Here is a 24,958-nt window from a genome sequence, read left to right on the forward strand (position 1 = left end):
GCTCCTGGATATTGCCGCTATCTGGGGAGTGAATCACCAGATGGAAGCTCTCTCTCTCTCTCCCCATCTCTCTGTAACTCTGCCTTTCAAATAAATCCATAAATCTTTTAAAAAATGGATTAACAGAGGATAATATGAACATCTAGTCTAATGGTGCAGACCAGTGTTTGGGGTTCCATGAAGAATCCATCCTTGGGTGACTATAAATGAAAGTTTACACATGTGTAAAGTTGACAGGTTCTTTTTTTCCAGAAAAAACTCTCATCGATGCCAATGAATCATTAATGACGAGCTAGAGAACATAACTCAATGGAAACTTTTCCTACCAAGAAAGTAAAAACCTAAGGCTGTTGGTAATGGAGGTCCTGAAAAGAAGCTTTAGTTATGCAAGTACCTTCTAGTGCCACAGACGGCAGGTGGCGCGGAGCAGGCACCGAGTGGTAGACGAGGAAGCAGGCCAGCATGCTCAGCTGAGATTCCTCGAAGGGCTGCCCACTGAGGTAGGCGTGCACACACATGTCACCCCCGGCTGTGGAAGAAACACAAATTCAATGGAAGCAACTGACAGCGGAACAAGAGGCCCAGGGATACCTGAATCTTATTACTCTTCCATCAAGAATTTCTGAGCACTTGTCATATATCAACCAGGTACTATGCTGTGTATTGAGGCTACTGCAGCAAACTAGACTAAGTACCTGTTACTGCAGAGTCTGGCCTGTTCTGGAGGAGAGAAAGATGACATAAATAAGGACACAAACAAATGTGTAACTACAAATGCTGAGTGTCATCAAGAGGTAGCAGTCACTGTGGTGATCTCCCAGACAACTTGTTACCACCCTTCCCTCCACTGTGTGACATTTGAGGGGCTGACCTCAGCTCCAAGACTAGATCTCAAACTTCACTGTCCACCAGAGCCACTGAGAGGACTTAGGAACACACAGGCAGGCCCCAACCCCACAATTTCTGACTCACTAGCTCTGGGGTGGGACTAGAAACACTGCATTTCTAAAGCAAGTCCCCCTGCGATGTTGCTGCCGAACCAGGAACCACTGAGAACCACTGCTGTAGGCAATCAAGGCAATCTCATTTCCCTGACACAGTGATCAGCTGAGGGAAACCTCAACATGGTAGATGGAGTGAGCTGTAAAGTCCACTGAACACAACTGTGAGGAAGTTAGTCTCCTGGGAGGTAGAAACACTTTGGGGGGGGGGGGGGGCACTGTGGGGTAGCAGGTAAAGCCACCGCCTGTAGTGCTGGCATCCCATATGGCCATGGTTTGAGCCCTGGCTGCTCCACTTCCAATCCAATTCTCTGCTATGGCCTGAGAAAGCAGCAGAGGATGGTTCAAGTCCATGGGCCCCTCCCTGCACTCATGAGGGAGACCTGGAAGAAGCTCCTGGCTTTGGATCAGCCCAGCCCTGGCTGTTACAGTTATTTGGGGAGTGAACTAGTGGATGAAAGATCTCTCTGTGTGTAGCCGATTTTCAAATAAATAAGTAAATCTTAAAAAAAAAAAAAAGAAAAGAAAAGAAAAAGAAGAAAGGAAAAAAAGAAAAAGAAACACTTGGGATTTGGGGGAGCAGTAGAAGAAGAGAAATTAAAGGAGACGAGAAGAGATCCTTTAACAGCCTATTAAGAAGGGCAAGCACAGTGGTTCCCATCTCCCCTCCAATGGCTTTCCCTCGCCTGCCAGGTTTTCGTTTCACTGACTTGGCCCTAGTGTTTTTCAGTTTCAAAAACTCTGCTCGTACTTGCTTACTTTGGGTTTACTTTCCTTTTCTTTTTCTAGCTTCTTGAGGTAAAAACTTAAGATTATTGATTTGAGACCTCTCTCTCTCTCTTTTTTTTTTTTTTTTTTTAATTTTTTGACAGACAGAGTGGACAGTGAGAGAGAGAGAGACAAAGGTCTTCCTTTGCCGTTGGGTCACCCTCCAATGGCCGCCGTGGCCGGCGCACTGCGGCCGGCACACCGTGCTGATCCAAAGCCAGGAGCCAGATGCTTTTCCTGGTCTCCCATGGGGTACAGGGCCCAAGCACTTGGGCCATCCTCCACTGCCTTCCCGGGCCACAGCAGAGAGCTGGCCTGGAAGAGGGGCAACTGGGACAGAATCTGGCGCCCCAACCGGGACTAGAACCCGGTGTGCTGGCACCGCAAGGCGGAGGATTAGTCTATTGAGCCACGGCGCCAGCCAAGACCTCTCTTCTTTTATATTTCAAACATTTAACACTATAAATTTGGCTTTAGCCAGGAAGACACTACACTGGTTTCAAAGCTGATCATAAACCTACAGCAATGGAGGCGGGCACCAGCACAGTGGCTGAGACACGACCTGGGAAGCATCCTGCATTAGAGGGCCTGGCTTCGCGTCCCGGCTCCACTGGTAATTGCAGCTCCCTGCTAACGTGCACCCTGGGAGGCACAGGTGATGACTCAGTACTTGGTCCCTGCCACACATGTGGAAGCCCCAGACAGCTCAGCTCCTAGCTTCAGCATGGCTGTTTCAGACATTTAGGGAGTGTACCAGTGGATGGAAGATCTCTCTCTGTCTTTCTCTCTCTTTCTCTTCCCTCACCTTCCCCCATTCCTGCCTTTAAAATAAAAAATAAAAATTAAATTACAAAAAAAACACAGGCCGGCGCCACAGCTCACTAGGCTAATCCACCACCTGCGGCACTGGCACCCCAGGTTCTAGTCCCGGTTGGGGCGCCGGATTCTGTCCCGGTTGCCCCTCTTCCAGTCCAGCTCTCTGCTGTGGCACGGGAAGGCAGTGGAGGATGGCCCAAGTGCTTGGGCCCTGCACCCGCATGGGAGACCAGGAGAGCACCTGGCTCCTGGCTTCGGATCAGCACGGTGCGCCAGCCACAGCGTGCCGGCCGCAGTGGCCATTGGGAGGTGAACCAACGGAAAAGGAAGACCTTTCTCTCTGTCTCTCTCTCTCATTGTCCACTCTGCCTGCCAAAAAAAAAAAAAAAAAAAAAAAACCCACAAACCTATGTAATGAAAACAATGTGCCACTGGCACACGGACAGACAGATCAACAGTACAGAACTGACTCCAGACACCTACTCACACTTTGTAGTCGACTAATTTTCAGCAAAGGCATTACAGCAATTCAATGAGAAAGAAATGCCTTTTCCACAAATGGTCCTAAAAATAACTATGTATCTATTTTTTAAAAAATCACCCTCAACTGCTACCTCACACCACATAAAAAGTTAATTTGAGATGAATCATATGCATGATTATAAAAGCTGAAATTGTAAAGCTTTTAATAGAAAATATAACAAAAAGTTGTCATGAGCTGGGGTAGGAAAGATTTCTTAGAACTTGGAAAGAATAACCATAAAACAAATTGAGAAACTAGGCTTCATCAACAGGAACTCCTGTTTATCAGAAAATGTTTTCAAGAAAATGTATAGACTACAAGAAAACGTTTACATTTAAGAAAAAACTTGCAGGGACCGGTGCTGTGGCATAGCAGGTAAAGCCATTGCCTGCAGTGCCATCATCCATATGGATGCCAGTTCAAGTCTTGGCTGCTCCACTTCCAATTCAGCTCTCTGCTATGGCCTGGGAAAGCAGTAGAAGATGGTCTAAGGCCTTGGACCCCTGCACCTGCAGGGGAAGGCCCAGAAGAAGCTCCTGGCTCCTGGCTTCAGATCAGCGCAGCTCCAGCCACTGCAGCCAATTGGGGAGTGAACCAGAGGATGGAAGACCTCTCTCTCTGTCTCTACCTCTCCTGTCTCTGTGTAACTCTGACTTTCAAATAAATAAATATATCTTTAAAGAAGAAAGAAAGAACTTGTAGCCAGAATATGTAAAAAGCCCTACAACTCAATAATCAAGACAACCAATTTTAAAAATGTGTAAAAATTTGAAAGATACTTTACAAAGGTATATTAATAGCCAGTAAGCACAGTAAAGGTGCATTGGTTGTTAAGGAAATATACATTAAAATGATGATGATATATGCATAATCATTAGAATTAAAAACAATGATAGTGTCAAAAAACTGCATGGCATTCCACTGCCGATGGGAAAGTAAAATGGCACAATTTGGGAAAAAAAACTTAGGGTCACAATTGGTGAAGGTACAGCTGATACAAGAATGGCAGAATGTTCAGAGGTTCTGAAACTCATGACAGGATTGATTATACCACTCTTTAATTTGCTTATACTTTACATTTTCTATAATAAAGTATTAGATAGTTAACAAAACTTTAAGTTATGAAACCCAAAACTCATTTTCCCCAAGATTACAATTTAAGGAGCAATACACGCAAAACAAAGAACATAATAAGTAAACTGAATTTTCAGATTCAGTGAATGTAGTTTGGGTTATGAATGACTGATCCTAGAAGTCCACAAATGCATCTGTTTTCTACTGAGACACAATTATGAACATTCCCCAATGCAGATACACGGGCTCTACAACTTCAATTAATTTGTTTTCCCCCAAAGCCACTGCCAGCACCTGTGAAATAGGACACCAACTATTTAACAGTCTTTACAAAGTCACGGTTCTTCACTAAAAAAAGTAAGTCAGAATGGAAGTAAAATCTGATGGAGGCCCAAGCACTGCTGAAAAGCACCCAGTGCACCACCGGGGAAAAGACGACTGGAACACTGAGAGAACGCCCAGGCACTACCAAAGTTTCATTTCACTGCATGAAACTTGCAGGTCAGAGAAGCTGCCAACATTTAAGGACAAATTTCTTATCTATAACAAAGATCTTATCGTAGAGGATCTATTTCTCATCTATAGCAAAGGGGGTCAAACACTAAACTGAATTAAAACAATAAAATCTACTAATAACATTTTTCCCAAAAAAATGAGAATAAATATGACTGTTTTTAAAAGTTCTGAAATTATATCATCTTTTGAATCCCAAGAAGAAAGGACAGCTAGGAAGCAGCTATTGAATACAGACAGTTCAAAACTGCTACTTTCTATGCGTATCCCTCACCATCTGGTTTGTAATTTTCTCCAGAAACTTATTTTCTAGAATCACAGGTGGATAGTTTTGATTTAACTGAACTACATTCTGTGGGGAGCAATCCGGACTGGACTGAGTTACTGGGATTAAGACTTATTCTATGCATCTGCTCTCCCACAATATGGCGCTGGGAGAGAAGTAAACAGCTTCCGCACAGCTGCCTCCAGTTCAACTAATAAACTGTAGGACTTGCTCCTGATTGGAGGAGAGCAGCGTACTCGGCGTGTGGGCAGCCGAGTTGGGATTGGCGGAGGAGGACTATAAAGGAGGAGAGAGACGGCATGCACCAGGAACATCTAAGGGGAACATCTAGCTGAAGGAACACCTGTGCAGCCCCCGAGAAAGCCGGCCGGCGGTGTGCCGCTCCCCTGCGGAAGTGGGGAATGTGGCCAGGGGGAACTGCCCTTCCACGGAGGTGGAAGGGATAGTAGCCAACCCGGGAAGAACCAGCAGCAAACCCGGGGAGGGCCGAGCAGACGAAAGAACAGCGCAGGGTCCTGTGTCGTTCCTCCACGAAGAGGGGGAGCGACATAATGGTGCCGTGACTCGGATATGAAGCCTAGGCAGGGCTTGGTGTCGTTCCTCCACGAAGACGGGGAGCGACACATTCAAACTCTGGTTCTTCTGCCTACTAATATCTTTAAAGAATCAAGCAAGAATTGCTGTTACTGATATTACTAGGCTAGCAGTTATCCAAACCAGGTTGACAAGAGGTATTTATTGGAAACATTTGAATGAACTGAAAAGACCCTGGAGTTGACTACTGAAAATCAATTTCAAGTATATACAACACTTATTTGCTTCCTATGAGTGAAAATCACTTTTACACTATTACAAATAACTTTGCCATTTCTCAAAATTGTAAACCAGTGCATCTGCTGGCAAAATATCACTGCTCCATGCCGCCCCAGGGGCTCTCTGAGCTGGGAGAACAATACACACACATCAAGTCCTACGTGTACAGAGGGTAGAGGGACAAAAAGGGGAAGAAAACGACTCAGGCCTCAGGTAGGTGACAGGCCACACCCCTAAGAAACAGACAACAGAGGTTCTAGAAAGAAAACCTGAACTGACACCAGGGAAAAAAAGCAAGGTCCCAAGAGTCAAGCGATATTTAAAACGCTATACACCTTCTCTGCACATGGTTTAAAAAGTGGAGTAAAATGTTACTTTTTAAAGAAGTAGAAGTAGATAATCAGAGTCCAATTCATCTAGCTAGAAACATTAAACCGTAGCCATTCTGGTTTATAATGGGATGTATCTTGCCAACCAATGAAACAATATGAGTCCAGCATATGTCAGAAGCACAAGGGCGCAATGCTCGCATTACCTTGGAGCCACTGGTCCAGGGTGTTATCAATGGTGCACTTCACAACAGGCAGGAATTCAGAGTTCATAAAGAGCCCGCGCTTAGGGTGGTTCTGCAGCCGCTCCTGATGGCTTCGTGAGCTGAAAAACTCCAACACTAACTTGATCTGCCAAAGTTCAGATGTCTCAGACATTTCTCTTCTTCCAAGTCGTCTTATAGCCTTGAGGAGGAAAGAACAGTAACCCATTTAATGAGCACAATGCTCGAATCTTCTCTTTCTCAGAGCTGGATTCTGTAAATGTAGCCCTAAGAGAAATAAATGGCAGTGGGAGGATGCATTCCATGTCTGGTGCAGTCTGTCCCCACAGGGCCCTTCCCTGGGAACAGGGACCAGGCTCCCTTTCTTCAACTGGAGCCCACCTAAGCAGCTCTCAGGTAGCAGTAGCAACAGCAAACAAGCTCGTTTTTGGCTCAAGCCTCTGAATAATTAAGACACCAAAGGCCTTCAGCCAGTCACCCCTGAATAAGTCCTGACCTGACCCCTGCCACACCACCGTACCCTCCTGAACTCCTCACAGGTGACTTATTCACCTGCTGTTCATTCAGTCCTTCAGGAAGTGGCTTCACCAACAGGGAGGCAAGAGACCACCTAAGGACACTAAAGAAAGGAGGCAGGAAATGTTCTCCTCCTCTCCTAGTGTGGGGGAAAGACAGAAGGGGAAAAGATGACTCCCTTCCCAACCAAGGGTACTTCTGTCTTATAAACTCTAAACTTCTGGAAGAGATATAGAGCTTTGACCTTTGGTAGGGCTTCATTTCTAAGATCTAAAAGCGAACAAGAACGTGGAAGGAAGACACGCCATGCTCTCTGGCAGGACACCCGGAACACGGGTTTCGAGCTCATACCTGGTCCATTGCTATGTAGGCAGGGAGCATCTCTGGAGTCTCCTGAGTCACACATTCATAGAGCACTGAAGAAAAGAGATCCAGAATTTCCTGTTTCTGTGGAAATGCAGAAGCTTTTTGTAGCACACGAAAGTACAGTCCAAAATCAATTCAACAAACAACTGTACCACAGCTACTATGGCCTATTCTTAAGATCTATACTCTATGATATAAAACAATCATCTCTTTAAAAATTCCTGGTACATGCAACATTAAAGAACAACAACAACAACAATTAAGTCCCAAGGGACAGCTGAGGACATAAGTGTTGTGGAAAACAACTGGACTAGGGTAAAATGAGCAGACAGGACAGAGATACGTCCTGGCTTGGGCTGGAGACAGGATCCAGACAGGGAGCACAGTGTCCACAAAGGTGCAGGTGACAACACTGAGCAGAACACATTTGGGGAGGGCAATAGATTCGATTCAAGTTCAGCTGGGGAAAAGGCAGATGCACTTCACTGGACTCCATCAGAGTCCAGTGGCCTTAAGTGTACACCCCAGCCTCATTAGCTATGAGATCTTGGGCATGGAACAGCCCTGAGTGGCAGTTTCATTTCTAAACCCAGAATGATCAAGTACCTATCCTCAGGGTAAGAATTAAATGAGAAAATTACACAGAGTATACAGCAGAGTGTCTAACATGTAGTAAAAATTTAACAAATAAGAAAGAGGAAGGTGACTTCACCGAACCATCAGAAAAGCACTGTAAGATACATTCTGGTGATTCCACTTTTAGAAATGAGGAAACCACATTCCCAAGGCCACACACACTCCTAGACAAAGGCTATAAATCCCAGATCATCTAACTCCCACACCCCATCCTTCCCTGTCTGCATGGTGGATCCAATCAATAAGCAGCAAGGAACAAATGGAATTCAACCAACAGAAAAAAGGGTTGTAAAACACGTAGGAAGAAAAACTAATGAAATCACACAAAGACAACAAAAAGAACATGAAAATGTAAAGCAGTACAAGAATGGATATAAGAAATTATAACCTTTCAAAACTAACCTGTGGGTCAGTGCTGTGGTGTAGTGGGCGGAGCTGCTGCCTATGTGCCGGCATCCCATATGGGTGCCGGTTCAAATCTTGGCTGCTCCACCTTCCTAGCCAGCTCTCTGCTATGGCCTGGGAAGGCAGTGGAAGACAGTCCAGGTCCTTGAGCCCCTGCACCCATGTGGGAGACCTGGAAGAAGCTCCTGGCTTTGGATCAGCCCAGGTCCAGCTGTTGCGGTCACTTGGGGAGTGAACCAGCGCATGAAAGACCTTTCTCTCTCTCTCTCTTTCTGCCTCTCTGTAACTCTGCCTTTCAAATAAATAAATAAATCCTTTTAAAAAATCTAACATGTAAGGAAAAATTTCTAAATATTTTTATTTATTTAAAAGTCAGAGTTACAGAGAGAAACGGAGAGTCAGAGAGAGGTCTTCCATCTAATGGTTCATTCCCCAGATGGTCTCAGTGGCCAGGGTGGGACCATGCCACAGGCAGAAGCCAAGAGCATCTTCTGGGTCTCCCACATGGGTGGCAGGTGCCCAAGTACTTAGGTCGTCTTCCACTGCTTTTCATAGGCCATTAGCCGAGAGTTGGATCAAATGTGGAGCAGCCAACATGAACTGGCACCAATATGAGATGCCAGCATCCCAGGTAGCAGTTTCACCAGCTAAGCTACTATGCCAGAAAAATGTGAGAAAATTTAAGTTATTTCTTCTATCAAGGTAGGAAGTTATTACAGAAAAATCTACATTCGTCAAGCAAAAAGTAACCAGTGTGCCTGAGCATGTCATCAACCTCAATATAAATACAGATAGTACAGAGGTTTTTAATGGTTAACAGGTAGAATAACAAATTGTAGTGCTAGAGCTCAGAAACCATATATAATGCATACCTGACCCATATTCACAGTTGGCTTGCAGAAGTATTCAGCAAATGACAGAAGAGCTGGATCAGAAGTGAATGCTGAAATTGTTTCTGGCTAAAAAAAAAAAAAAACAAAGAATAATACACGTGAGACAATAAAGGATTATTTTCCTCACTACCTAAACTGTAACGCACACACAGTTGTAAGCGGCTTCCTCCTCACACAATGCTCCCACCAAGTTAAGATGATGCAAACTCATTTGGGTTCCATCACTCTGCTAAGTTAGAATTCATCAAGTCCACTAATACATTCATTCTCACAAAACTCAACCCCAAAACACTTTCCCTCCTTCACTGACTAATTAAAAGCCTACTAGGAAGCGTAACTGCTACCAAGGAGGTAATGAAGAAGGAATATCACTCGAGTAAGTCAGTCACAGACAACAAATACTGTATCCCATACAGGTGAGGAACTTCGTGTAATCAGCCACAGAGACAGAAAGTAGAATGGGGGTTGCAGGGGCAGGAGGGCAAATGAGGAGTTTGTGTTTAATGGGTCCAGTTTCAGGTCCTCAAGAGTCCTAGAGCTGGACGGTGGTGATGACTGTACAACAATGTGAATGTGCTTTACATCACTGACCTTCTGTACTTGACAACTGTTATGAGAGGAAATTTTGTTACACATATTTTACCATCACAACAAAAACTGATAAAACAAAGAAACAGAATATCATACTAAGTTGAAGGCTGAAAATGGAATATGAAAATATTACTATTTCCACTGAGATCCATAATTTATTTCTGGACTAACAGGCAGGAAATTGAGATGTCCTGAATTGTATATACTTTCCCCATTCAAACTCAAGTCTGAACTTATCTGTTTTCTCTACAAATTGGATTTGGGTCTTTGACATAGGCTCTAGTTTTTAGAAGAAACAACTGTACTAATTTAATTTCGTCCAAAAATCCTCTACAGTAGCTGATAGACAACCTATTGAATACTGCTAAGCAAAATTCACTAACACCAGCCCTGGGAATTCTAACAAAGGCTCAGTCATAAGCAACTGCCCTAAAATGAAATCTAACAATAAGTAAATAAAATGCAAGTTGAATTAAGATAAGCTGTCTCCTTCCCTGGGAAATGCTAACTCAGTCATCTGGCTGTCCCCTGGCTACCTCAGCTGTCTGCCACAGGCTCCTGATGACTTCGGGGAATATATTTTCATATTCGCTCATGGAATTCCTAAAAATGGGTTAAATTCAAAAATTTTAATGCTAGATTATGGAATATATTTCTGGTGTTAAAAACCTATTTGAGTTCTAGAATGTAGAACAAAACAGGTACTGACTCCGCCCCAATAGGTATGAAATTCTTCACACCCTCTTAACTATTTCCTTATTTCAAACACCATCGCATTGGCAGTCAAGTACTGTGCAAATAATAAAGCAAATTGATAAAAGAAGACTAAATCTGTTATTTTATCCTCTCCAAGATTTAAAAAACAAATGGTAGTTCAGAAAATTGGAGTGCTAGCTTGCAAAAGTCTTCAATTTTTTTCTATTAAGTAAATTTTAATTATTGGAGTATTAATAATTAAATTTTTACAGTGTTAAGATATACTCAGATGCTCCTAGCCACTAAATGTAAATCTTACAGTATTTTAAACCTAGGACAGCACGCAGTCTGACCCAATCAACAGCAACAAGAGAGGAAGCCAGTGGGATGTGGAGGTATTTCCTCTCATCTTCCAGAGTTTACCAACGTATCCTACCTTGAAAGCCCGAGCTTCAGAGTTCCTATTGGCAACAGTCTGGGCCAACAAACTTTGCCACCCCATCGGATCTTCCTTGTAGGAGAGCTGACCCGCCCTGAGCTTAACATATAAAACCCCATCCTTGGAAAGGATGGACCTGAAATAAAAAAATGACTGAATTTAATATGAGGCATTATTGACGGTTCTTAACTGGAAAGGTGCTTCCAACACCAAGTTTACAAGATGCAAAGTCTTTATTACCATTTCCCACTAAAGAATATGACTATAGGTTGGCATCATGGCACAGCAGGCTAAGATGCCACCTGCGACATCAGCATCCCATATGGGTGCCGGTTCAAGTCCTGGCTGCTCTATTTCTCATCCAGCTCCCTGCTAATGCATGAAAAAGCAGAAAACGGCCCATGTATTTGGCTCCCTGCCATCCACGTAAGAAACCTGGAAGAAGCTCCTGGCTCCCAACTTAAGCTCTGGCCAGCCCTAGCCTTTTCAGCCATTTGGGGAGTGAACCAGCAGAAGGAAGATCTCTCTCTGTCTCTCCCTCTCTCTGTAAACCTACCTTGCAATTAAATAAATAAATCCTTAAAATATCTATTTATATACATGTGTGTATTTTGCCTAAATCAATCCACTACAAGAGAATCTAAATTAAAGTTTTGCCTGTCTGTGGCATCTAGAATCATGGCACTTATTAAAAGGGAAGGCATTCTGACTCTACTCAAAAATGAGCTTCTATGATAGTATTGTACCTTACACAACTTGGTATTCTTTACGCCCTCTTTGCACTATGCATGGGATACTAGAGTAACTAAGTATTCACTTACTGGTTTACAGCAGAAATAAAGTAATGCCTCAAATCTAAAGATAAGACAATATAAAAAACAGCTATTGTATAAACCATTTGGGAAAATATATTTTGAGAGCAAACCATAAAAACTTACATTCTTGTTAAACTTTCTAGAAACTTATAAAGACTTAATATTAACATCCAAAGTAATTACTTGAATACGGCTATTTCCACCCTAAGTAATCTATTACAATCTTAAATGTATGAGAACCTTCTAAGAAGGGCATGATAAAGAGATACAAAAGAAGATGTGTGTGACAAGTATCAGTTATTACAATAGAATCCTCTTTCCTTAAACCAAATCTTATATTATTTATCAAGAGATAATTCAATGACTGCTCCAAATTAAGTCAGTTCAAATTTCTTAATGAAGAAATAAAAATATTTAGGTTTGATTTCTAACTTCAAACTTTCATTTTCTAATGCAAACCCTTTTTCAAGGATACAGACCACTTTAACACAATATTTCTATATACCACCTTATATGAGATGAAAGAGTGCCAAGTTAACATTCTAGATAATAAGCTATACCCTCCCATATACTTCTATACACTTCCTATAATCTTCCTAAAAGGTTTAATATAAAGAAATCCAATATACTTACTTCAAGTGTTGTGTTCCCTTGCTCAAATCTATAAGCAGTTCCCAGTACCTTGGGCCTTTAACTTTAATCTGTGGAGATGAACGTGAACATAGTCAGCCCCAACCTGAAACGTGCTAGTTTGACAAACTGAAGCTCATGCTTCTCAGGGGAAATAGCAACTTAGCTGGAAAGACACATCTGGAGGTTAACAAGCTCCATTTCCAGACAAAAAGTATGCAAGCCTCAGCGCTTTGAGCCCATCTAATCTATCAGCAAAGCTCTCCAAGATAAGACCTCTTCTGTTCTCCAGGATTAGCCCTCCTACTGCTGTTTTCCTGTTTTCTACAAAACATGGTGAAAGCAGGATTTAATTTAGCTATCTTTAAGGCTATGCTGTTCAGTTTTAATTTATCCCTTGGACAAGCATCCTTAAGTCATGCCCAACTTACCTGTTTTAAAAGGTGGAGTTCTGGAAGAAGGGTAGGAGCCATCAATTCTTCTTTGGTTTGTTCATACCACTGAGTGCCCTTTACAAATGTAAAAGTATAGTCACAGTTCACAAGGTAGTCAGCGGAAACTACAAAAAAGAAACAAGCACTACTCTACACCTAACCCTTGCCCAGTTTGTCCAGAGACTAACGGGCATGAGATACTCTCCGATACTCATGTCTTCAGGGACTACAGCCTAAATTCCTTGAGGGCACTCGTCACCTCTCATCACTTCAAGCTTTGCCCATCACAGGCCATCAATACTGAAGGGTTGCACTTCAAGGCCTCTGGGTTTTTGCACATGTCTTCTCCACTAGAAACAAGCCCCTCTCAGCTGGTCAGCTGTAGCCCAAACACTGTCCACTTGATAGCCACCCTAACCCCCATAGCTGGCCAAGGGCACTTCTCTCCATTCCACCCATATCCTCAATTACCATTACATCCATGCTCAATGAAATGAAATATGACAATATCATCTCGTTTTTTCACTCCTGTACCTACCACAGTTTTGAAACATAAAATACAGTTAATAATTTGTGAAATGAAAGAAGGATACTGGACTTGTAATCTATGTCTGAATTTAAATGAAAGGTCTCTTTCCAAATATACAATTTTGGACCTTCTAGTATTTAGCTACAAATCTAAAAATAGCTAAACTCAATTAGTGCTTTTACAACACTACTATCAGCCATGTAAAATTAATGGGGATGTTTTCAAATTATAAGCTCTAAGGACAAAAGAGCAACTGATAACCCCTAAAAAAAAATCACAGCCATAGACACTAAATGAGCCTGACTTGATAAGATGTACAAGAACCTTGGAAGCTTCCATTTTAATGAGAAGCCAACTCATTACTGCCACCTTTTACTGAACAACACTTCTGAAAGATTTTGACCTGCCAAGACAGAAGACTGGTTATAGGATTACAAAAGATAACAGGGAAAAAGAGTTACCTTGTAGGTAACCTCCAAGAGGGCATAGCAGGGAGTGTTGGTGTCCACATCCACTGGCACCAGAAGCCTCGGTTCTGCAGCCAGCACATAGAGATGCCGGAGAGCCTGGAGATGATACCTGTCCAGACGATGCAGAGAGCAGGCAATAAACAAGTGATGACAGAATGAGCTAGCTCCACAGGCTGCTGTTGCCACACGATCAAAGACAGCCAAGTAAGAGAAACAGTTTCAAATCAGTTAACACTCTTAAAGGAAGATGACAAAATTCAAGGGCAATGCAATGCAGGGGTGGGCATAGGACTAGCAGTTAGTCTGCCAGCTGGGACACCTGCGACTCGCATCGTAGTACCTGGATTTCAGTCTTGACTCTGCTCCCAATTCCAGCTTCCTGCTCATGTACACCCTGGGAGGCAGCAGCTCATGGCTTAAGCGTGTGTTTTGTTTTTTTTTTTTTGTTTGTTTGTTTGTTTTTTTTTAAGATTTATTTATTTATTTGAAAGTCAGAGTTACACAGAGAGGGAGAGGCTGAGAGAGAGAGAGAGAGGTCTTCCATCCACTGGTTCACTCCCCAGTTGGCCCCAACAGCCAGAGCTGTGCCAATCCGAAGCCAGGAGCCAGGAGCTTCTTCCAGGTCTCCCATGTGGGTGCAGGGACCCAAGCACTTGGGCCATCTTCTACTGCTTTCCCAGGCCATAGCAGAGAGCTGGATTGGAAATGGAGCAGCTGAACTTGAACCAACGCCCATATGGGACGCCAGCATTGCAGGCAGCAGGCTTTACTTCTATGCCACAGGGCCGGCCGCTCAAGCTTGGTTCTTGCCAACCAGGTGGGACACCTGGATTGAGTTCCCAGCTCCCAGCTTTGGCCTGGCCAAGTCCCAGCTGCTGTGGGCATTTGAGGAGTGAACAGTGAATAGAGCTCCATCTCTCTGTTTCTCAAATAAATAAATTTTTTAATTAGGAAGAAAAGTAATGAAAAAATTCTCTTTTAAAAAAATATATAAATGATCCTTGATTCAAGAGTTCCTTACCTGAGTTTTCACAGTTAAGAGTTTTTATAGGGAAGTAAAAACTGTCTTAGTATGAAAACATGTACTAATGAAATGACCACTCAGCCCACAGCAAAGGGTCTCTTAGTACAGGCACCTCCACTACCTCAGGGACTCCCTCTAGTTCTCCCACTGCATCCTACCACGAAGGGCTGGTTGTGAAGCAGAAGAAAGGATGCCAGTTTTCTACTTACAAATAAACCACATCTCCTTGAAATATAGTACATCAAAAATGTATGGCTGAGATCATAATAATATTTTTCTTCGTGTGTATGTGCTTTTTATTTTCCAAAAAAATTTTTTTACCTTTGAAATTTGTATTTTAGACTGTAAACACTCAAAGTGTTTATCATTTAATATCCCATAAGGACAAAATTTCAATTTTCAAAAAAACTATGGATAAAAGCCTCCTTCAGCCGGCCCCGTGGCTCACTAGACTAATCCTCCGCCTGCGGCGTCGGCACCCCAGATTCTAGTCCCAGTCGGGGCGCCGGATTCTGTCCCAGTTGCTCCTCTTCCAGTCCAGCTCTCTGCTGTGGCCCAGGAAGACAGTGGAGGATGGCCCAAGGGCTTGGGCCCTGCACCCACATGGGAGACCAGGAGGAAGCACCTGGCTCCTGGCTTCAGATCGGCGCAGTGCCGGCGGTGGCGGCCATTTAGGGGGTGAACCAACAGAAGGAAGACCTTTCTCTCTGTCTCTCTCTCTAATTCTGCCTGTCAAAAAAAAAAAAAAGGCCGGCGCCGCGGCTCACTAGGCTAATCCTCCGCCTAGCGGCGCCGGCACACCGGGTTCTAGTCCCGGTCGGGGCGCCGGATTCTGTCCCGGTTGCCCCTCTTCCAGGCCAGCTCTCTGCTGTGGCCCGGGAGTGCAGTGGAGGATGGCCCAGGTGCTTGGGCCCTGCACCCCATGGGAGACCAGGAAAAGCACCTGGCTCCTGGCTCCTGCCATCGGATCAGCGCGGTGCGCCGGCCGCATCGCGCTGGCCGCGGCAGCCATTGGAGGGTGAACCAACGGCAAAGGAAGACCTTTCTCTCTGTCTCTCTCTCTCACTGTCCACTCTGCCTGTCAAAAAAAAAAAAAAAAAAAAAAAAAAAAAAAGCCTCCTTCTTCCCACTGAAATCTACCATTCCCACAAATCTATTAAAAATAAAATAAAGGTCAGAGAAAAGCTGATTATTTATCTTGTACATAAAGATTCTTGATGCTTATCACCAAATTGCTTTGTTTAAATAGCTAAGTCAACTAACACTACAATCAGAAATATATGAATGTGGCTCATTATTGTCCATTAACCAACAACTCAAACAACTCAAAAAGCTTTCCTAAGTGAGAAGTGTGAGACCACACGTCAGAGATGTACTAATTTAAAAAAGATTCTTAACCCCACCACCCCATCACCAGAGTTTGGATTCCAGATCAAGGTTACTTTTGTACAACAGCTTTCTTTCTTCTGCCACTGGTTATACATTATTACACTGTGCTTTAAAATGACGGCTGAAGTTACCAGAGAGAGTGCTGTGACCCTTCTCTGAACAGATAACAGGAGGTGCCATCAGTTGAGCAGAGTGGTCACCTCAGCTGTCACTGGGATACAGGAGCTATTTTCTTCTCTTTCCTCACAAGCAAGAGAGACCTGCTATATCAGAAACTTCTACAGAAATGAAGTGTGGTGGTTCTTTCGTGCTAAAAAACACACAGCTTTTGGCCTGATTACTTATACATGGCTTGGGGTTCTACTCCTATCACTTCTAAATTGTGATTTTATGTTGCATTTTGCTTTTTTTGTCCCTTCAGTGTCATTTGTACAAAACACTTCTGCATTTATGTAAAAGAGAGAAATAAGGAAGAACTCACAGACACTGGCACTAAATCAGAGGAATTTTTCTCTTGGAATTAAACAATTACAATACAAAAGGTATTATCTTGAACTTCCCTTGGCTACTATCCTTTGCTTGGTGAGTTTTCCCCTGACGATAACTTGGTTTGGGCCACTTCTGAGTTTAGAGCAGTTCTACAGATTTGAGAAGAGTAGAACACTAGTCAGTCTTCAGATGTCCAAAGTTCCCTTCTGCTCTACTACTTTGTAAAAGACACTTCTTACAAGATTGAGCCAGGAACACAACCACGTTCAAGAATATAACAATGTTAATTTGGAAATAAGTCCATGAGACCAAAACACAACCAAATTATACTCTTGGAGAACTTAAGAATAGCAGCACATTGAAGACAGAATCATTAGACTCACCGGTTGTCAGTGCTGTGGGCTGGGAAGTGCGGGTAAAGGGCACAGAGGAGAGCAGCAATGGAAGAGTTTGATGTGCTCAAGGAGTACCTGCAGGGCAAATTTGGCAGATGTTATTAATTACAATGCACACACTTCCAGGCATTCTTGAGAATAAGGAAATCAGGGTACTGACTCAAAGTGAAGAGATGCCTTCATTTAAACAAGTTTGTCAGTGGTGTGAATGTTTTACTTTTCAGTTAGTATTCAAACCATTTCAAGATTATCCACCATGTACTGAAAGAAGTAACACCCCACAATTGGTAAATTTCAGTCCTTGAATTAAATAAGCAAAGTTTTAACCTAAAATAGGATAGTAGTAAGGACCATGAATTCAATCCTAAATATTAAGAGAGTCATGCAGGGCCAGTGTTGTGATGCCAGCATCTCATACAGGTGCTGATTTGTGAACCAGCTGTTCCACTTCCAATCCAGCTCCCTTCCAATGGCCTGGGAAAAGCAACACAAGATGGCCCAAGTGCTTGGGCCGTGATAAACACATGGGAGACCCAGATGAAGCTCCTGGCTCCTAGCTGAAGCCTGGCCCAGTCCCTGCTGTTGTAGCCATTAAGGGAGTGAATCAATGCATGGAAGAACTTTCTGTCTCTCCTTCTCTCTAACTTTGACTTTCAAATAAATGAATAAATAATTTTTTTAAAAAGAGTCATGAATAAAGTTTATGATTTCCTTCTCCAGTTTTATACTGCCTATTTATAGAATTATGAACCTGACCTTTAAAATATGGGTTTATTAAACATTTTTCCTACTTCTGTAAAATATGAGTATTGTTTTGTAATGATGGACTAAATGAAAAGGGCAAAAGTTAACATTAAAAAGTACATGAATATAAAAGCAATTCACCTAAATTGCTTTTTCTTATTAATACAATAATTTTTTAAAAAAATAAGGGCACATTTTCTCAGCAAAGGACCTCATGAAGTTTTCCTTATTTTATCATTGCTCCAATTTAGTATAGCAGGCAGGCAAATCAGATTAAAATTCTCGAGTTTTCCTTACAAATATTTTGAAACATAGACAGTACAGGACATCACATAAAGTGACTTTTTAGAAGATTATTTATGTGAAAGGCAGAGCAACAGAGAGACACAGACTTCCATCTGCTGGTTCACTCCCCAGATGTTCACAAAAGCCACGGCTGGACCAGGAGCTCCATCCTGGTCTCCCATGTGGGCGGCAGGAACCCCAGTACTTGAGCATCATTTGCTGCCTCCCTGGGTACACATCAGCAAGAAGTTGGACCGGAAGCTGAGGTGGGACTTAATTCCAGGAACTCCAATATGATATGTGAGTGTTCAAGCAGCAACTTAATCCACTGTACCACAATGCTCATTTCTAAAACCACTTTTGTAGCTTTCCAATGTAAATACGTATCATAACTATACGCACAACACACACACAAAAACCAAATCTTCATGTATCTGTTTTCATAATTATAGTATCAAATAAGAACTTGGCATTCATCATATATACTCCCAAATTTAAGAAATTAGGAAGAAGAGATACCAAAATTTAAACAAAGGAAGACATCTCTTTTGGCATGTGCATAAAACAGGCCATTTTCTCCAAACCATTTTGGTAAAAGAAAATTCAAAAAGAAATATTAAGTGTTATAAATTTGGGAATTCAATGTGTTGATATAGCTATGCTATGTTTAAATGCTGATACAAAGGACACATAACCATTTACAAGACAAAAGTCCCTTGACAAGCAGAGAAAGAAAACATCTGTTCATCTTGAAAGAGTAAGTGGGGTCATACAATGTGGACTGATGAAAGATAGAAGAGCATACAATAAATGCAGGGCTTATTTTTGGAAAAAGTCTTTTCAAAAATCATAGAGAATTAAGAATATTCATATTGGGGCTGGCAGAGTGGCATAACATGTAAAGCCACTGCCTGCTGTGCCAGCATCCCACGTGGTGCCAGTCTGAATCCCAGTTGCTCCAACCCCACTACAGCTCTCTGCTAAGGTGCCTGGGAAAGCAGCAGAAGATGGCTCAAATAAATTTTTTTTTTTAAAGAATATTGATAGTGATACTTCTTCAACCATTCTTAATTCTAAATAATTGGCCGGCACCGCAGCTCACTTGGCTAATCCTCCGCCTGCGACGTCGGCACCCCAGATTCTAGTCCTGGTTGGGGCGCTGCATTCTGTCCCGGTTGCTCCTCTTCCAGTCCAGCTCTCTGCTGTGGCCTGGGAGTGCAGTGGAGGATGGCCCAAGTGCTTGGGCCCTGCACCCTCATGGGAGACCAAGAGAAGCACCTGGCTCCTGGCTTTGGATCGGCACAGCGCACCGGCCATAGAGGCCATTTTGGGGGGTGAACCACCAGAGGGAAGACCTTTCTCTCAGTCTCTCTCTCTCACTGTCTAACTCTGCCTGTCAAAAAAAAAAAAAAAAAATTCCAAATAATTAAAGAAAGACAATTCCATAAGGCACATTAACAAACTTCTCTTCTCTGATGATGTTTACTTTCCATATTTCTGGAGAGTTCCAATAATTAGCTCAATCTTAAAGATGGGGAGGAAGTATGCCCAGAAATTTTAGCAGTGGGCCAAGGTAAGATACACTAGAGCTAAATAAATGAAGAGATATACCATATTTACAGATTGGAAAACAACACTGCTAAGAGATTAAATTCCTCTATAACACATATATAGAATCTATGCAATTCTGACCAATATTTTATCAGTTTATTTAATGCAGAAAATGACAAATAGCAGCATTTATAGGAAAATATAAGGAAGCAAGAACAGAAAAACACATATTTGAAGGGAAAAAACCCAGGATGAAGAATTTACTTTTCTGGATATCAAGACTTTAAAAAACCACAATTAGGGGGCCAGTGTCATGATGCAGTGGGTCAAGCTGCCACCTGCGACGCCAACATCACATACTGAAGCACTGGTGTGAACCCCAGCAGCTCCAGTTCCAATCCAGCTCCCTGCGAATGTGACTGGGAAGGCAGCAAAAGATGGTCAAATGCTTGGCCCCTGCCACCCAGGTGGGAGACCTGGATGGAGTTCTGGAGTTCCCTGCTTCTGCCTGGCCCAGCCTCAGCCATTGCAGTCATTTGGGAAGTGAGCCAACGGATGGAAGATCTATTTCTCTCTCTCTCCCTCTTTCTCCATCACTCTGGCTTTCAATTAAATGAAATAAATTTTAAAAAAATAAACAAAAAAAACCCTACAACAATTACAGGGTGGTACTAGTTCAAGTACAGAAAAACATACCATGAAAGCATAATCACCCAAATAAACACATATGGACACTTCATATAACAAAGTTGGTACTGCAGAAAAGTGGAGAAAGTATACATTTTTCAATAGTTAGAAAAAACTATATAGAAAAGTAAAAAAGAAAACATAGAAAAACCAGTTCCAGGTACATTTTAGATCCAAATGTAAACACAGGAAGCTAAAAACTCCTAGAAGATAAAGTAAGGGTAAAGCAATATCCTTAGGGGGCCAGCGCTGTTGCATAGCAGGTAAAGCCAACGCCTGCAGTGCCAGCATCCCATATGGGTGCTGGTTCGAGTCCCGGCTGCTCCACATCCCATCCAGCTCTCTGCTATGCAGTAGAGGTTGGCCCAAGTCCTTGGGTCCCTGCACCGCGTAGTGGACCCAGAGGAAGATCCTGGCTCGTGGCTTCAGATCAGTGCAGATCTAGCCGTTGCAGCCAATTGGGGAGTGAACCAGGGGATGGAAGACCTTTCTCTCTCGGCCTCTCCTTCTCTCTCTGTATAACTGACTTTCAAATAAAAAAATCTTAAAAAAAAAATATCCTTAAAGGCAAACAAATTATCTCTTGGACAACTCATTAAGGAAAACTATCAATAATTCTGTCATCAGGGAGCTGTTGTGGTATAGCAGGGTAAGCTGCTGCTTGTGATGCTGGCATCTCCTATCAGAGCATCAGTTCGAGTCCTGGATGTTCTGTATCTGATCCAGCTCCCTGCTAATGTACATGGGAAGGCAGTGGGACATAGCCTAAGTACCTGGGCCCCTGCCACCCATAGGGTAGACCAAGATTGAGTTTTACGTTCCCAGCTTTAGCCTGGCCCAGCCCCAACTGCTGTGGTCATTTGGGGATGAACCAGGGAATAGAAGATCTTTTTCCCTCTGTCTCCCCCTCTCTCTGTCATTCTGTCTTTCAAATAAATAAAATAAATCTTAAAAAAGAAAATCAAAAGACTTTCTCAAGAGGGAAAAGGTAAACCAAAGAGAAGGAGATAGCTGCAATGTACAAATCTGACCACAGGCTAAGGATACAAATTTTTTTTTTTTTTTTTTTATGGACAGGCAGAGTTAGACAGTGAGAGAGAGACAGAGAGAAAGGTCTTCTTTCCATTGGTTCACCCCCCAAAGTGGCTGTTACGGCCGGCACGCTGCGCCAATCCGAAGCCAGGAGCCAGGCACTTCTCTTGGTCTCCCATGTGGGTGCAGGGCCCAAGGACTTGGGCCATCCTCCACTGCCTTCCCAGGCTACAGCAGAGAGTTGGACTGGAAGAGGAGCAACCGGGACAGAATCCAGTGCCCCAACCAGGACTAGAACCCAGGGTGTGGGCGCTGCAGGCAGAGGATTAGCCAAGTGAGCCACAGTGCCGGCCATCAGGATACAATTTAAAGAATTCCTACAAATCAGCTTAGGATTAAACCAATGTCAACCAGTGGGCCATTGTAGCACAGCAGGTCAAGCCATCACTTGGGATACCCACATCCCATAAAAGAGTGCTGATTCAAGTCCCAGCTGCTCTTCTTCCCATCCAGCTTCCTGCTCATGCATCTTAAGAAGCAGCAGACTATGGCCTACGTGCTTTGGTTCCTATCATCCACACGGGAATACCAGATGGAGTTCTGTGCTTCTGGCTTGGACCTGGCTGTTATGGGGCAGTTGAGGAGTGGCATAGAGGCTAAAGCTGCTGCCTACAATGGCAGCAACCCATATGGGTGCCAGTTCCTGTCCCAGCTGCTCCACTTCTGATCCAGCTCTCTGCTAATGGCCCACCCCAGGTATCTGAAACCCTGCCACCCACATGGAAGACCCAGAAGCTCCCAGCTCCTGGTTTTTGGCCTGCCTGGTGCTGGCCACTGAGGCCATCTAGGGAATGAACAAGCAGATGGAAAATCTTTCACTCTCTTGTTTCTCCCTCTCTCTGCAACTCTCTCAAAATAAATAAATAAATCTTAAAAAACAAAAACAAACACACATAAAAATGTGGGATAGCCAAATTCACAGAAACAAATTGTAAATAATGAATGCCCAGGGTGAAGGGACGGTGAAACAGGCAGTTGTTTAATTGGTACAGAATGTCAAGTTTCCAAAAGAAAAAATTCTGGAGACTGGTTATACAACACTCAAAAAACTGAACACTACTGAACTGTTCTCCTAGAGAAAGATGATAAATTTTATGCTTGTGTATTTGCCCACAAATTTTAAAAGTATGAAAAATGGACAGCAAAGGACCTGGACATCACAAAAGGAGATGTGCAGTTGGTTACTAAAAATATAAAATGGTGTCCAATATAATCTAGAGAAGTGGAAATTAAAACCACAATGAGACTCTGCCACATACTCACCAGATGGTTAAAATTAAAAAGACTATAAGAATTAACAAGAGGTAATGAGGAAATGGGACAACTGGAATATCACACATTGCTGATGGTTGTGTACAATGGTACAACTATTTTGGAGCAATGATGGTAGCTATTATCTGGTGATGTTGAGCACTATATCTATATATATCATAATAGCCCCAAACTAGAAGCCACAAATAGATCCATCAATAGCAGATAAATCAATATTCTGTAGTATAGCCATACAACAGAGTACAACACTGAGACTTAAATAAACTCTTGCTATATGCAACACACATGGATCTCACAAACACGATATCGAGCAAAAGAGTAGGTGTAAAAGAATATGACATATATGATTTCACTTCAAGACCAGGATGGGGCAGGCTTGTGGCAGAGCAGGACAGCCACATCCCATACAGGAGCACAGGTCTGCGTTCTGGCTGCTCTGTTTCCAATCCAGTTTCCTACCAATGCACTGGGGAAGGCAGCAGACGATGACCCCAGGACTTGGGTCCCTGCTATTTACATGGGAGATCTAGATAGACTTCCTGGCTCCTGGCTTTAGCCTGAGCTTTTGTGAGAATCTGAGAATGGAACCAGCAGACAGAAGAACTCCCTGTCTCTCCCTCTCTGTTACTCTTTCAAATGAACAAATGAACGACTCTTAAAAAAAAAAAAAAAAAAAAAAAAACAAAACAGGCAACTGTGGGGAGCAACCCGGACTGGACTGAGTTACTGGAATTAAGACTTATTCTATGCATCTGCTCTCCCACAATATGGCGCTGGGAGAGGAGGCAACAGCTTCTACCCAGCTGCCTCTCACCAACTTGACAAGCTGCAGGACCTGCTCCTGATTGGAGGAGAGCAGCGTACTCGGCGTGTGGGCAGCCGAGTTAGGATTGGCGGAGGAGGACTATAAAGGAGGAGAGAGACGGCATGCACCAGGAACATCTAAGGGGAACACCTGTGCAGCCCCCGAGAGAGCCGGCCGGCGGTGTGCCGCTCCCCTGCGGAAGTGGGGAATGTGGCAGGGGGAACCGCCCTTCCACGGAGGTGGAAGGGACGGTAGCCAACCCGGGAAGGACCAGCAGCCAACCCGGGAAGGACCAGCAGCCAACCCGGGAAGGGCCGAGCAGACGAAAGAACAACGCAGGGTCCTGTGTCGTTCCTCCACGAAGACGGGGAGCGACAGGCAACATCAATCTAAGGTGGATTCTCTCTGGGGAGAAGTAATGGAATGGTGATTGGCGTGAGCATAGCAGAAGTAGAGACAGGTGTTCTGAACTGCAAGTATTGTTCTGCATCTTGATCTACGTGGTAACAGATTTTTATACAGTAGATAGTTCACAGCCCTGTGCTCCTATGACTTGTGTATTTTTATTCAATATAGATAATTAAAAACGAGGGCAGTCTTACAAAGCGTAAGCATGTCAAGAACGAGAGATGCTGGAAAGAAAGCAAGAAGGTTGAAAACTGAGAACATTTCATGTTACTTTGGTGACCAATGCTGTTAATGATCTTTATGAGAAAGCAGTTTCATAGAAGGATGAAATCTTTAAATAGCTATGAACAACAGGTGATGCCTGGAAGTACAAATGTCACCTGCACAGCTCTCACTCATGAAATTTTTTCATTGAGGAAAAAAAAAATACATACTCATTTACCTTCCTCCTCCCAAAAACAGAAGCCCCAGGGCCATGTGGTGGGCTAGGTGAAAGCCATAGTTCATTTCACCACCTGTTTTCATGTGCAAGTAGCGGCAAAGCTGCAACACCTTCAGGTTCCCCGAGCCAGCCATTACCATGGCAAGAGACAGCAATACCACACTCAGGCAAGTCTCCAAGTTGTACGGGCCTGTCTGAAACGTGAAAAGGTGATATCACTGTAATTGTTGTGTTATATGTCTTTACTACCAGACCTGAATTAGCCACCACCGGAAGGTTACAAATGATTGTAACTTAAAGAAAAAAAAATCTGTAAATATCTTCTCTGATTATGAAATATAAGTACAATGCAGAATATTCAAAAAAAAGTATCAAGAAGGAAATAACAACCACTTGGAATCCTCCCTCCAAGTAAGAAACAGTGTTCATATCTTGGCTTTCTTTTTCTTTGAAACTTTTCCTGTCACTGTATATTTTTTTTTCAAGTGAAATTGAGACATCACTATATCCATATTTGTAACCTTTCTAATAACCATTATAAGCAATGTTTGCTCAAAAATAATTCTTGTAAAACATGATTTTTGATAGCTCCACTGTATACTATTGGA

At 43.0% G+C, this 24,958-nt stretch overlaps 1 protein-coding gene across 2 annotated transcripts in view; it reads right to left on the minus strand.

The window, feature by feature from the left end:
• Positions 1–24,958, minus strand: part of ANAPC1 (anaphase promoting complex subunit 1) — a 99,094-nt gene that overhangs the window by 3,287 nt on the left and 70,849 nt on the right. For both annotated transcript variants that reach the window (XM_002709586.5, XM_089326104.1), the window contains exons 38-47: positions 24,351–24,544; positions 17,053–17,139; positions 13,759–13,876; positions 12,766–12,843; positions 12,338–12,405; positions 10,887–11,025; positions 9,143–9,229; positions 7,215–7,310; positions 6,330–6,528; positions 395–529 (exon numbers count right to left, since the gene is read on the minus strand). In XM_002709586.5, the coding sequence (XP_002709632.1) occupies positions 395–529; positions 6,330–6,528; positions 7,215–7,310; positions 9,143–9,229; positions 10,887–11,025; positions 12,338–12,405; positions 12,766–12,843; positions 13,759–13,876; positions 17,053–17,139; positions 24,351–24,544 (1,201 nt within the window). The remainder of the gene's footprint in view (positions 1–394; positions 530–6,329; positions 6,529–7,214; positions 7,311–9,142; positions 9,230–10,886; positions 11,026–12,337; positions 12,406–12,765; positions 12,844–13,758; positions 13,877–17,052; positions 17,140–24,350; positions 24,545–24,958) is intronic.

The sequence above is a fragment of the Oryctolagus cuniculus genome, chromosome 2 (genome assembly GCF_051225735.1).
Source record: "Oryctolagus cuniculus isolate XC-2025 breed Fujian yellow rabbit chromosome 2, ASM5122573v1, whole genome shotgun sequence".
Lineage (NCBI taxonomy): Eukaryota > Metazoa > Chordata > Mammalia > Lagomorpha > Leporidae > Oryctolagus > Oryctolagus cuniculus.